General features: G+C 71.9%; 1 protein-coding gene across 1 annotated transcript in view; it reads right to left on the bottom strand.

Moving 5' to 3' along the window:
- The window catches only part of PITPNM3 (PITPNM family member 3), a 207,156-nt gene extending 198,911 nt beyond the window's left edge, over positions 1 to 8,245 (bottom strand). Inside the window, 1 exon segment of the mRNA XM_039914417.1 lies at positions 8,193 to 8,245. Within this exon segment, the coding sequence (XP_039770351.1) occupies positions 8,193 to 8,214 (22 nt within the window). The 5' untranslated portion in view covers positions 8,215 to 8,245.
- Between the last annotated feature and the right edge of the window lie 6,264 nt (positions 8,246 to 14,509).

The raw sequence follows: 14,509 nt of genomic DNA, 5'->3' as shown, positions 1-14,509 counted from the left end.
ATCCGGAGGGACCCCCTCGCCCCGCCCCGGGAGGAGCATTTCCCTGGGGGACTTCGCCTTTAGAAAACGGACCCATCCCGGACGCGTCATCCCCGATCCCGGCTCAGGCTAACCGGAGCGGCAGAGGGTGGGACGCGGACGCCGCCGCCCCCCCCCCCGACCCCGCGGCCGACACACACGAAAGGACGAGAGACGGGAGCGCCCCTCCCGACGAGGGACGGACCCTGCCCCCGGCCGCTTCCCCGAGCGGATCGGACTCGTTCCTCGGCCCTTCCCGGCGGAGACGCCGCCGGCTCCGGAAAGGCCCGGGAGGGAGATCGGGGTCAGCGGCTCCCGACCGGGACGGGGTCGGGGATGGGAGGGAGGGAGATCGGGATCGGCGGCCTCCCGCTCCGCCGAGGCCGGGGAGGGAGATCGGGGCCGGCGGCCCCCGGCTCCGGCGAGATCAGAGAGGGAGGGAGGGAAACGGGGGTCGTCGGCTCCCTCCCGGGGCCCGCCCGAACCGGTACCGCGACGGGTTGGGTCCTCGGCGGGCGGTGACCCAGTTGGAGGGCGGAGAAACGACACGGATCCGGAAAGAAGCACATCGCCCGACAACCGACTCGAAACCGTCTCAGTCCGACGGGGGCCTTCCCACTCCGTCGCCGCTGCCCAGAGGAGGCCTCTCTGCCGAAGCTCCCCAAGCCTCCGGCGTCGACAGCCCGTCGCATCCGAGCACCCGTTACGTGCGGAGCACTGTACCGAGCGCCGGAGGAGTATGACGTAGGCGGGGAAAGCGGGAAACCCCCCCCCCCCGGCCACTCTGAACTTGAGGGAGAACCCTTAAGGCCGCGCGGGCCCCATCCCCCTTGCCACGGTCCCCGCTTCGGCATCAACCTCTATCTTCCCCCGCCGCCACCCCCTCGGCACGGTCCGGGCTTTCTGCGCCCGTCGCCAGAACGACGACGGCGATGCTCTCCGTTGAGCGCTCACCCCGCGCCCGACACCGTACCGAGCGCCGCAGTAGACGCGGGGTAATCAGGTCGGACACGGTCCGCGTCTTACGGACGAGGTGACCGAGGCCCGGAAGAGCGAAGCGACTCGCCCGAGGCCACACGGCAGTCGGGCGGCAGAGCCGGGATCGGAACCCTGATCCTCTGACTCCCAAACCTGTGCTCTTTCCAGCGCTTCCCTCAGCCCGAGGTGGAAATTCACCTCAAAACTCCTCCCGCACCCGGGGCCGCTCCCTCTCCGCCCTCTCGGGATGCAGGAGGTCAGCGGCCGCCCCGAGAGGTGGTGACGACGTGGTTTGGGGGTCTCGCTCCGGGGGGGCCCGCGCCCACACTTGAGAAGCGGCCCGGCACAGCGGACGGAGCCCGGGCCTGGGGGGGGGGGGGGGTCGGAAGGTCACGGGTTCCAATCCCGCCCCCGCCGCCCCCCCCCCCCCCCCCCCGCCTTGTCCGCCGGGTGACCTCGGGCGAGTCGGTTCACCTTCCCGGGCCTCATCCGTTGACATGGAGATTTGGGACCGTGAGCCCCGTCTGGGACAGGGACCGTGTCCGACTCGGTTTGCTCGTATCTACCCCAGCGCCCAGCACAGTGCCTGGTACGTAGTAAGCACTTCGATTCACTCGATAGCATCTATCGAGCGCTCACTACGTACTAAGCGCTTGGAACGTACAGAGCGGCGACGGATAGAGACGGTCCCCGCCCACTGAGGGGCTTACAGCTAAATACCGCGGTTACTGTCATCGTCCGGCTTCGAGGAGGCACCGCCCCCGGCCCCGCGGCGCTAACAGACGTGATGATAGGACGACGTGATGGGAGTCGGGGGTCACGAGTTCGAAGCCCAGCGTCCGCCGTGTGACTGTGGGCAAGTCACTTCACCTCCCCGTGCCTCAGTGGCCTCGTGGGTCAAAACGGGGATTACCCGTGAGCCCCACGTGGGCCGACCCGATGACCCCGTATCCCCCCCCAGCGCTCAGAACGGGGCTCTGCCCACAGTAAGCGCTTAACAAATACCAACATCATCACGATGGTTACGAAGCTCCCACCGGGGTAAGGCACCGTACTAATAAGAACAATAATTGAATGCAAGCACTTACGTGCCCGGCACTGGGCTAGCCGCTAGGGTAGATACAACAGGGACAGATCAGACACGGTCCCACGTGGGTTCAGCATCGAAGCGGGGGGCGGGCGGGGAGAGCAGGTATCCACTCCTCCTTTTACAGAGGAGAAAACTGAGTTCCAGAGAAGTCAGGTGACTCGCCCGCGCTCACACAGCAGGCAGGTGGTGGAGCTGGAATTGGAACCCTGGAATCCCGTCTCCCTTGCACCGGATCGCACGGCTTCCCCGAGTGCGAGAAATAAACAAGGCGCGTCCCCGAAATAACCATAACAACGTTGGGATCTGTTCGGCGCCTACTGGGTGCCGAGCACCGCTCTAAGCGCTGGGGTAGAGACGGGGTAATCAGGTGGTCCCACGTGAGGCTCGCGGTTAATCCCCGTTTTACAGATGGGGTGACCGAGGCACCGGGAAGTTAAGTGACTCGCCCACGGTCACACAGCTGACGGGCGGCGGGGCCGGGAGGCGGACCCACGACCTCCGACCCCGAAGCCCGGGCTCCTTCCGCCGGGCCGCGCTGCCTCCCTGTCCGCGGGGAGCCCGCGCTGAGGAAAGACAGAAATATTTTCAAAGCGCGTAATCCGGATTAGAGGTTGCAAGACCGATCACGCGGACGTACACCCGTACCACTACAGGGTAGAAACAAACAGATTCGCAGGACCACCTCTCCCCCCTTCCCGAGGACCCCCCCACCCAGGACTAAGAGAAGGGGACGCCTGGGCACCCGACCCCTCCCACGGTAGAGAAGCTCATCCCCATCTTGACCATCAGTATCACCGACCGGTGATTATCGATCCCTCTATCGTCCCACCCCCCCCTCCCCCCCGAAAAAGTCATCTCCCTCACTCGCCTAACCCAACATCCCTCCCCCCGTCAGCCAGGTCTCCGGGGAAACAAGCCCCGGCCCGAGACGGACCGCCCCCCGCCGCGGATTTCCACGGGACGGCAGCGAGGAGAAAGGAAACGGCAGAGCCGGAGCTCCCTCCGAGACCGCAGCCCGATCTCCCCTCAGGCCCGCTGCCTCGTCTTCCCTCTCTCCCCGGACCGGTCGTCTCGAGGCTTCTCTACAGGGCAACCTCAGCCCGGGCCATCCCTCGCCTTTGGCAAGTGGAGAGTCTGCAGGAGAGAAGCGATCGACCGACCCCGTTGTAGCGAGGGCTTTCTGGGTGCGGAGCCCTCCCCGAAGCACTTGGGAGAGCACGGTAGAACCGTTGCGTGGGGCACCCCCCCCCCCCCCCCATTCCCTTCCACATCCGTTTGCCTTCTCTCTCTTCCCTCCCTCTCAGGGGATGAGGAGTCGACGCTTCGGACTCCCAGGCGCGTCCCTTTCCCCCAGGAGGGAAAGGGAAAAGCGCTCCCCTGGCCAACGAGAAAGAAGCTATCCGTCGCGAGAGGCTACAGCTGTCTCTTCCCTCCCTCCTCCAAATTCCAGGTCCCGGGCGGAACTCGGTCGCTCGGGCCGCGAAGCTCGCTCATCGCAGCACACCGGGCGGCGCTTCTCGACCCCGTCGTTCCGGCGAGGGCGGGTCATCGAGCGCCCGCTTCACACCGAGCACCGTACCGAGCATCCGGAAGAGGCCGGTACGGTCGGCAGACGCGATCCCCGCCCTCGAGGAACACCCAGTCTAAAGGGAGGGGCAGGCACGGAAATAAATTACGGATCGGGGAAGCGGGCAAGGATAAACCAGTGGACACGGGCCCCTTTTTGGAAAAATGGTACACGTTAAAGCGCCCGTTTTGCGCCGGGCACCGTACTCTCGAAATCCCTTATCCACTCGATCGTATTTACTGAGCGTTTACGGCGTGCAGAGCGCCGTACTGGGGAATTCTACTCTCTTCTCGATTCTAATCATTCTCGAGTCTAGTCATCCGCCGTCGTCTCGATGAGACGTTCCCCCCCCCCCCCCCCCCCGGCCCATCTGTCGCTACCGTCCTTGGCCGTCTCCCCCGACTGGACCGCGGGCCCGTCGCGGGGCGGGGACCGTCTCGATCCGTTACCGATCCGTTCACGCCGAAGGGTCGGTACGGTGCCCCGCACGTAGCGAGCGCTCAATAAATACTGCCGAACGGATGAGCCGGAAAGTACAATACAGCAAGAGAGAGAGACGATCCCCGCCCGCGACGAGCTCACGGTCTAGAGGGAGGGAGACAGACACCGGTACAGGTGAACGGGCATCGATGCGGCGCGGCTCAGCGGAGAGGGCCCGGGCTCGAGGGCGAGAGGTCACGGGTTCGAATCCCGGCTCCGCCGCGCCTCGGCCGGGCGGCCGCGGGCAGGTCGCTTCGCTTCTCCGGGCCTCGCTTCCCTCATCTGTAAAACGGGGGTTAAGACCGCGAGCCTCCCGCGGGAGGACGACCCGGTCACCCCGCATCCACCCCGGCGCTTAGAACGCCGCTCCGCACGTACTAAGCGCTGAACGGACACCGGCGTTGTCACCGATCCGTACGGGAGTACAAACGGCTACATAAGCGCCGCGAGGCGGCAGGGAGGGGGAAGAGCGAAGGGAGCGAGTCGGGCTGACAGGGGAAGGGAGAGGGAGGCGAGGAAAAGTGGGGCTCAGTCTGGGAAGGCCTCTCGGCGGAGGCGCGCCTTCGGTAGGCCTACGGGGAATCCCCGCCGGGCGAGGGTAAGTGGGAGGGGGGAGGAGGGGACGGAAACAACGGGCTTCGGATCCCCGCCGCGTCCCGTCGCGCCGAGGTGCCGGGCCTCCGGCCGGCCGGCTTCGGAGTTCTCCCTCCCGAGCTGGGCCAGAGTTCCCAGGGGGCACAGGAGGGAGTCGAGGTTCACCTAAACCTCCTGCCGGCACGGCCCCCCCCCCCCCCCCCTTCGGGCGGAGGGGGGCGGGGGCCGAGCGCGGACGCCCGCCCGGCTCAGGGGAAGGGGACCCGCTCGCCCCCTTCGGGACCGTCCTCACTTCCATCCCGGGTTCGGAAGGAAAAACGGGTCCCGTTCGTCTTCCACCACCCCTCCGGCGCCTCCCCCGGAGCCGAGATGCCAGAGAGCGGGGGGGGCGGGGGGACGGGGGGGGGTGGGGGGGGGCCGGCCGGGTCCCGCGGGCGATCACCCCCGAGCCGGGCCTCCTAGCCCACGGGGCTGTCCGCGAGTCACTCCGGCGGTGGAGAGAGCCGCCGAAGGGAGACGCCTCATCTCCCTCCCCGCCCGGCGACTCTCTCTAACTCAGGGCCCCTCCCCGAAACAATAACGGCGGCCACGTGCCGATCGCCGCGCAGATCAACGGCATTTACGGAGCGCCCGCTCTACGGAGAGGACCGGCGGCGCCCGGGAGGACGCGACGCGGAAGGGGGATGCCGTTTCTGGCCGCGAGGGGCTTACGGTCTAGCGGAGAGAAGATCCAGATGAGACGGGGTCTCCGTCCCACCCGCGGCAGAGGAGGCGGGAAGGGATGAATCGACGGCGCCGTTTCCGGGACCGGGGTTTCAAACGGCTTCGTTCTCGGGGCCGCTCAGCTCCCGGGCAGCCGTCCCGCGGGCCCCTCGAGGGCAGGGGCCGCGTCCGCCGACTCCACGGCACCTCGCCGGCCCGGTCGGTATAAACGCGCGTCCGATACGTACCGTCGACGAGAGGGGCAGCGCAGCCTGGCCCGGGGGAGGCGCGCGGCCCGGAGACCTGGGTTCTAATCCTAGTCCCTCCGCCCCGCCCGTCGCGTGACCCTGGACGGATCCCTTAACCTGCCCCGCGACGCGGGGGATCCGATGCCCGTCCTCCCTCCCCTTGGATAACTGGCGACGACGACGGTATCCGTCGAGCACTCGCCGCGCACCGGGCGCCGTTCCAAGCACCGGGGCGGGCACGGGCAAAGCGGGCGGGACGCGGTCCCCGTCCCGGTCCCGACCCCCGTTTTCCAGACGGGGCGACCGAGGGACAGGGAAGCGGAGCGACCCGCCCGGGGCCACACGGCAGACGGGCGGCAGAGGCAGGACTAGAACCCGCGCCCCTCCGCCTCCCAGGTCCGTGCCTCCTCCGCGACTCCGGTCCACGCGGGACGGGGCCCGACCCGATTCTCTGGCGCCCTCCTGGGGGCTCGGCCCAGAGCAAGCGCCCGACCAACAGCGGTCACCGTCGCCACCGACGGACCGTCGGGCCGTCGGACCGTCCGCCGACCGGGACGGGCGGCCGGATCCCCCGGAAGGACGGCCGGAGCCGGACCCGCTCCCCCCATCTAACGACGACGCCGGCGACGGGGCAGAAGTCGGAAGGGAGGGCTGCCGGGCGGAGGCGGGGCCGACCGTCATTCCGGCAGCGCGGCCTTCGGGACGGGGGGGGGGGGGGGGGGGGGGGGGGGAAGGATCAGACCGTAAGCCCGTCCAAGGGCCGGGACCGTCCCTATCCGTTACCGACCCGTACATTCCAACAACGACGACGATAACAATGATGATAACGCGGGCATCTATTTAAGCGCTCACTCCGTGCGGAGCGCCGTCCCAAGCGCCGGGGGGGATCCAGGGTCATCGGGCCGTCCCACGTGAGGCTCGCGGCCACTCCCCATTTGACAGACGAGGGGACCGAGGCCCAGGGAGGCGGAGCGACTCGCCCACGGTCACGCGGCCGACGAGCGGCGGAGCCGGGAGAGCGCGCGGCGCCCCGCGCCCGGCGAGCGCCCGCTCGATACCGTCGGGCGGACGGACGAGGTCAGGAGGAGCGGCGGAGCGGCGGGGCGCCGCCGCGCGCCCGCCTCCTCCGCCGCGCCCCCCCCGAGGACCGTCTCCCGTCTCGGCGCCCCGCCCGCCCCCCCCCCAGAGCGCGAGGGCAACCGGCGTCCCCTAACGACGACGGCGCCGACGGCGTCCGTCGCGCGCTCGCCACGCGCGGGGCGCCGTCCCGGGCGCCGGGGCGGACGCGGGGTCACCGGGCGGCCCCGCGTGGGGCTCTCGTTTCTCCATCCCCATCTTTGCGGGGGAGGTCGCCGAGGCCCGGGGAAGCCGAGCGACCCGCCCGAGGTCACGCAGCCGACGGGCGGCGGAGCCGGGGGCGGATCCCACGGCCGACCGCCGCCGAGCCACGCCGCTCCCCGGGCCGGGCCGCCTCTCGAGGGGGAGGGGACGGACCGAGGGGGACCCCGGGGAGCGCGGGCCCCGGGGGAGACCGCGGAGCGGGGGGAGAGACGGAGGCGGGGAGGGGCCGACCGGCCGGTCGCCGGCCGATCGGAGGCGTCCTACCGAGCGCCCACCGGACGCGGGACGCCGGGCGACGGACGGAGACGGTCCCCGCCCCCCGCCGGGCTCCGGGCCCGACCGGGGGAGGCGGACGGGCGAGGACGGCGGCGACGGACAGGGTCGAGGGGGAGCGCGGCCCGTCGACCCGACGGCGGCTCGACGGAATCGAGGCGAGGCACGTCTCACGCGCCGGGGGGACGGGGCGACGGAAACACGCGCGGTCCGCGCTCGACGGACGCCGGTCGGACGGGGCGCGGAGAGGGGGGTCCCGGGCTCCGACCCCGGCCCCGCCGCTCGCCGGCCGCGTGACCCCGGGCCGGCCGGTCACCCCTCCGCGCCTCGGCCCCCCGCCCACCCCGGTCCGGCGAACGGGGGACGGAGACCGCGAGCCCCGAGACCCGGTCGCCTCGCGTCCGCCCCGGCCCCCGGGAAGGGCGCCGGGCCCGTGGCCGGCGCTCGACGGATCCCGTCCTCGTCGGTCGTCGTCGTGGTCGAGGCGGGCGGGGGGCCGGTGCGGGTCGGGGGGCCGCCCGGGTGTCCCCCGGCCCCCCTAAGCCCCTGGCTCGGGGAAGGGGGGGCGGTGCGGGGGAGGAGGAGGCGGGCTGCTCGCTGTCGCCCCTCTCCACCCCGATTTCTTCTTTGGGGGCCGGGGGGGGGGGAAGGATGGGGTCAAAGGGCAGCCCGCCCCTCAGCGCCCCCCGGCCTTCCTCCGTCCCCCGCGAGGGGCCGGGGTTCGGGGGGGGGGAGACGGGTCGCCCCCCGCCCCCCTCCTCCCGCCTCGCCCTCCCCGGGGAGGCTCGGATGGAGGGGGGGGGGTCCGGCCCGCGGCAGCGGCGGAAGGCGCGGGGGTCGAGGGGGTCCCTCCCTCCCTCCCTCCCTCCGTCCCTCCCCGGCCGCCCCCCGCGCCCCTCACCTGCTGGTCCGGCCTGGGCCATGGCCCCGCGGGGGTCGGCGGGGGGCGGCGGGGGCCCGCCGACCCTCCGGCCCGGGACCCCGCACCCTGCCGCTCCCCGTCCGTCCCGGTCCTCGTCCCTCCCCGTCCCCGTCGTCCTCCCGCTCGCCCCTCCCGCTCCCTTAAAGGGCGCCGAGCCCCGCGCCCGCCCCGCGCCCGCCCCGCGCGCCGCCCGCCACGCACGCGCGCGCCGAGGCGGGTCCGCGCCCTTCCCACGCTCGCCCGCTCCCGCGCGTCGCCCTGCCGGGGGCTCCCGCCCGGGGGAGACCGGCCGCGGCTTCATCGCCCCGGCCATTCCGTCGACGGGCCGTCCGTCGCCTCGACGGCGCGTGGTTCCCGTGAGACGCCGTCGGCCCCTCGGGTTCCCGGTCCCCCCGTCCGGCCGTTCCCGCCGCCCGGCGCGCTGCCCCGCAGGGACCCCCGAAGGAAATGCTATCCAAGGAAGACCCGGGGACCCCCGGGGAGATCGGGGCCCGGAGACCCCGGGAGGGCGACGCGCGGGCCGGGGGGGGGGACCCTCCGGTCGAGAGGCCGCCGCCGGGGACCGGGGGTCGCGCCGCGGGGGGCCGGGGGGGACGTGCGGGACCGGGACGGGGTCGGGACGCGGAGGGCCCCGTCCCGGCGGCCCCGGGAGGGGAGGCGACGCGGGGGCCGGAGACGGTCGACGACGACGGCGGCGGCGGCGGCGGGCCGGCTCCCGCCACGTGGCCCGTTCGACGGATGAGGTTCGCCGGGGCCCGGGAGGGGCGACGGGGCGGGGGCGGCCGACGGAGGGCCCGGAGGGAGACGGCGCGCGGGGGGCGGGAGACGCCCGGGAGGGAGCGACGGCGTGGAGACGCGGCCGCCGCGCCGGCGGGGCCCCGCCGGCCCGCCGGCTTCGGCCGCGTCTCCCTCTCCCCCTTCTAGACCGCGGGCGGGGACCGTCTCCGTCCGTCGCCGGGCCCGGCGCCCCGCGCTCGGGAGGCGCCCGGCGGACACGGCCGGACGGACGGACGACCCGGGACCCGGAGGGGGGTCGACGGCGGTGGAGACGCGGGGATCCGCCGAGGGACGACGGCCCGGGGACGGAGGCCTCGGGAGGGCGGTGGCCGCCCGGAGGCTCCGACGCGGACGGGGGGCCGTCGTGCTCGGCCGGGCGCGGACGCCGCGCTCGGGGCCGGCGGGACGCGGCGCGACCGCCGACGCGGGGACGGAGGACCCCGGGAAGGCCGGAGGCCGCGGGAGACGCTCGGGACGGTCCCTGGCGGGGGAGACCCCGGCCCCTGGACCTTCCCCGCGCCCTGCCCCCCGTCCCCACGGCCCTCCACCCTGAGGGTCTTCTGCGATAACATCTCCCCCCGGAAGCACCCGACCGGCGTCGCGTCCCCACCCGATGTCCCGTCCCGCCGCCCCCCCGCCGCGTCTCCCTCTCGGGGTCGGACCCGGAGGGTGTCCGGCACCCCGCCGGTCTCGGCTACGGGAGGGCGGGCCCGGCGGAGGGCCCCGTCCGTTCCCGGGTCCCGGCTCGGGCCGTGGCCGGGCGAGCGGCGGGCCTCCTCCGGGTCGGAGCTCCCCCGGGCCGGGCGGCGGCGGCGCGGCGGGGGGGCGGGGGCGGAGACCCGGGTTCACGCCGGGGACCCGCGTCCGTGTTTCTACCGAGGGGCCCCTACGGATCCGCCGCCGCGGAGGGCGGGGCCGTCCGGGAGAGTGCGTCCGCGGCGTCGCCGCGGGGTCGGGGGCGCCCCGGCGGCGTGGGGCGGGACCGCCGGCTCGCCTCGCGGCGCCTCACCGAACGCTTCGAACGCCGGACCTGAACGCCGCCCGCGACCGCGCTTCGGTTACGCGTCCTTTTACCCTCGTCGTTCCCTCCTGCGGGTAACTGAAATCGGTGTCCGACTTCTCCCGTCGGACCGCGTGCCCTCCGGGGGCGGGAACCGTTTCGATTACCTCCGTCGCACCTTCCCAAACGTTCGGTTCGGTGCCCCGCGCCCGGTGGCTCTCCGGAGAGCGCTCCCGATGGACCCGCTGAGTTGCAGGCCCGGGACGTTCCCCGACCCGGAGATCCGTGGAACCGCGAATTCCAAAATCCCGAAGCGCGTCCGCCTGCCGCGGTCTCCCGCTCACGCCTCTCTCGCGCAGGCGTACACGCGCGTCGCCGCCACCGTCGTCGCCTGGGGGGCGGGGGGGGGGGGAGGGGAGAACCTTCGACCTAGTAATCGATCGACCCACGATTCCGACCGAGCGCCTGCCGAGCGCGGTACCGAACGCTTGGGGGACCGCGGAACGACAGCATCGGCAGACGCGACCGCTGCTGTCAAAGAGCCCCCGGCGGGCGGAGGGGAGACCCGTGCGTCGGAACGTTTAGGGAGTCCGGGAAGTACCCGGGATCTCGGAAAGAGCGGCCGACGGGCGCCTCGTGGTCTTGACATTAGATGCGCAGAATAGAAGCCGACGAGGGCAAGGCATCCGGAATCGCCCTCTTTCCGTTTACTTTTTTTTTTAGAAGCGGCCCGCGCGGGTGGGAAGGGAGCGGGCCGTGCCGGGATTCTGGGACGAGGGAGAAAGCCGAAGAGAAGCTGAACCGAATGCACCCGCGGCCCCGGGAACGGAGAGCGAAGAGCCCGATCCTACGGGCGCCCCGGATCTGTCGAGAGTCTGCATTTTTCCTCGTCCTTTTCCCGGCGTTTCTCCCGGTCGCGGCTCCCCGGCGTCGCGGGACCTAGGGAGAAGCGGGCGTTCTCTCCCGGAGGAGCTTCGGGCTTCCGGGCTTTTCCAGGGACACCCGGCGGGATGAGGTTCGGCGCCCAGGCGGGAGCTCCTTCCCTTGGACGGCACCAGTGGTGGTGGCGACGGAAAATGATAACGACGACGCTGACGGCGGCTGGGGTGTCGGTCCGGCGCCGGGGTGGATACGAGCGGATCGGCGTGGGGCAGGTCCCGTCCCACGTGGAGTTCACGGTCCCGTCCCCCCTGAAAGACGAGGGGACCCAGAGAAACCAAGTGACTCGCCCACGGTCACGCGGCACACAGGTGGCGGAGCCGGAATCGGAGCCCGGGGACTCCGGGAGAGCGGGCGCCGAGGGAGCCGAGCGTTTCCACGGTCCCGGGTGTCGGCCCCGGCCTCGGCGGCGGGGCCCGTGACGCCCGTCGGCCGTGCCGGGGCGTGGGCGCCGCTCCCTCGGAGGTCCCCGGGGGCGCGCGTCAGGCCAGCTCCGCTCACGGAAGGGGGAGGGTGGCCGCTCCGGACTGGCGGCGTCGGCTTCCGGGACGGAGCCGGCCCACTCGGGTGTGGGCGGAGCCTCGCCCGGCGGCGCCGCCCGAAGGCCGAGGAGGGGGCCGGTTGGGCACGGCGCCCGGGCGATTGCAAACGGGCCTCGGTGGCCCGGACGGGGAGCGCGGCGCATCCGGCTTTCCGGCCGTGCGCACGGGTGGACCCGCTTCCCGAACACACGGGTCTCGCCGCCGCCGTCCGGCACTCGTCTGCGTCCCCGGTCCGGGCGCGGTGACAGACCCGAGTTGAGCCTCCGGCGGGCGGGTCCCGGCGGTTCTGGCCGGCTCCGTGCCCTTAACCGTCTCGCGAACGTCCGGGTTCCGCCACGCCGCGCCCCCCCCCCCCCCCCCCCCCCCCCCCCCCCCCCCCCCCCCCCCCCCCCCCCCCCCCCCCCCCCCCCCCCCCGGCCCGAAATCGAGGCCGGGAAGACGTCGCGGGCCGGGATCTTCCCGACGGGGAGCCCGGGAGGCCCTCGGGGGCGGGCCGCCCCTCCCCCTCCCCCCCCCCTCCCCCCCCCCCCCCGGGCCAGACTGACCCCCGCTTCCGTCGCCGGCCTTCTCTCGCCTCCGCCGGTCCGGAGCCGATGAGCCGGGAGCCGGATCACGGGGCCGCGCCTGATGTCGCGGGACCGGCTCCCTAAGTCACCTGAATGCTTCGGCGAACGGCTTCGGCCCTCCTGCGGTCGCAGAGCGTCAGTCCCCGCGAAGACGCGTCGGGCCCTCTCGACTCCGACGTTCTCCGACGGGCCCGGGCGTCCGCAGTGAGCAAGGTGGGAATCCGGGGAGGGGCCCCCCGCTTTCAGGCAGCGAGGAAGCCGGTGGCTTTCTGGGACGGAGAGGGATTATCCCCCAGGGCTGGGGGGCCGGGGATGGTCAGAGCCGGGGATCGGCCCATAAAATCTCACCGCTCCGGCCCGCTCCCCGCTGACCGCGCCCGCGGCGATCGGAGAACCCAGCCTGGGTGATGAAAGGGGCCTGCAGACTCTCTCCAGACGTCAGCGGTGAAGCATCTCTGGCCGAGGGCCCCTTCCTGACTTACCTTCCGCCCCCTCCCCTCCAGATGCCTTCGGGGATTTACTTCGGTGCGCGGCGCCCCCCCGCTGGACTGTCGGTTCCCGGAGGGCGGGCGTCCCGCCTCCGCCGCTTGTCTGCTGCGTGACCTCGGGTAAGTCACTGGACTCCTCTGTGCCTCGGTCACCTCGTCTGTAAAAATGGGGATGAAAAAACGTGAGCCCCGCGCGGGACGACGAGATGACCCCGCGTCTACCTCGGCGCTTAGGACGGCGCCCTGCGCATAGTAAGCGCTTAACAGATACCACAGTCGGCATCCTGTACCGCCAACTCCGCCGTAGTTGCGGTCGAAGCGGCGTGGCTCAGTGGAAAGAGCCCGGGCTTGGGGGGTCAGGGGCCATGAGTTCGACTGCCGGCTCGGCCACTCGCCGGCTGGGTGACCGCGGGCGAGTCGCTTCGCTTCTCTGGGCCTCGGTGACCTCATCTGTCGAATGGGGACGAACCGTGGGCCTCGCGCGGGACCACCCGATGACCCCGGATCTCCCCCGGCGCTTGGAACGGTGCTCCGCACAGAGCGAGCGCTTAACGGCCACCGACGTCGTCGTCATCGGTCTTGCGAGATTTGAGCGCGGTGTCCAGCCCAAAACAGACCGTAAGCTCCTCGAGGTCAGAGACCCTCTGGCGTAGTCTACTGTCCCAAGCGCCTGCTACGTTGCCCCGCCCGCGGTACGTGCTCGACGGAGGGTGGCGATCGCTCGATCCGGAAGCCGGGAGAGACGGGGACAGGACAGCGGGGAAGAGGGAGGCTGTCCGAGAGACCGGGTACCCTCGATCCCGTTCGGATTCGAGCCGATTCCTAGGTATTACTTTTCCCGACCCGACGGGCGCCGCGGCGGGGACCGACACAGATCTCTAAAGCGGAGGGTTACGCCAACGGGTTGGCGGGGGGGGAGGAAGGGAGAGGGGGAGGAAGGTGTCGGTCGGGGACTGTCTATTAAGCAAGCTCAGCGTGAACCCGGGAAACCCTCCCGGAGGAGAGAGGGATCCGGGGCCGGTTGAGATAGGCAAGCTCAAGAACCCTCCTTCCTCCCCAGGCCCGCGGGTCCTTTCTAGGAGGACGATGGCATCCGTTCGGCGCTCGCTCTGTGCCAAGCGCCGTGCTAAGAGCTGGGGTAGGTACAAGTGGATCAGGCCGGACACGGTCCGACCTGGAGCTCTTAATCCCCGTTTTGCAGATGAGGTAGCCGAGGCACCGAGAAATCGAGCGACTTGCCCGGAGGTCGCGCAGCAAACCGGCGGTGGGAGCCGGGATTAGAATCCGGGTCCTCCTGAACCCTCAGGCCCCCGATCCATCCACCAGGCCACGCCGTAACTCTCGTCTTCCCGGAACCGTTCCCTGACATTCCGGGTTTTCCCCAAATGGAGCTGGACTTTGGAAGTGTGTGTGCGTGCGTGCGCGCGCGCCTCGTTGTGCCGATAACAGGCACCGAGGCCGTAGCTTTTCACCGCGTAGGTCACGTCACCTCCGCGACACACCCCGAAAGAAGAAGCCTCCGCACGGCCCCCGTTTCCCTCTCGATCCCCGATAGCCTTTCCCCCTCCACTTCCCAAGGGCTCTGACGGGAGAGGACATTTTGTCTCCTCCCGAACCGTCGGGGCTTCGATGCCTGCTCCGAGCCCGCCGGGGACCCGAGAGAGGTTTCTCCGGCGCCCGTGGCCCGGAGGATTTGGCTGGGGATTCTCCTTCCGTCTTTTCTTTTCCATTTTTTCAGGAAGCACACCCCGCCGCCTTCGCCGGCCCGGGCCGTCCGCCCCCGCGGGCCGCGTCGTCGGGGGTCCCGCGGGGCGGCCCCGGGCTCCCCGTTCGGTTGACACGGCCCGGGGAAGGAGCCCCGTCTTCCGGTCTCGCTGGGAGAGCTCGCCGGTCTCCGGAGGGGCGGGGCGCGGCGACTCAGGTCCCGGCGGGGGCGAGGTCGCGGGGTCGCGGCCCGGGAGGGGAGGCCGGCTTCGAGGAGCCG

This window comes from Ornithorhynchus anatinus, chromosome 17, assembly GCF_004115215.2.
Source record: "Ornithorhynchus anatinus isolate Pmale09 chromosome 17, mOrnAna1.pri.v4, whole genome shotgun sequence".
Taxonomy (NCBI): Eukaryota; Metazoa; Chordata; class Mammalia; order Monotremata; family Ornithorhynchidae; genus Ornithorhynchus; species Ornithorhynchus anatinus.
Note: the sequence above shows the minus strand (reverse complement) of the source record. Positions and strands in the feature narration are given on the sequence as shown.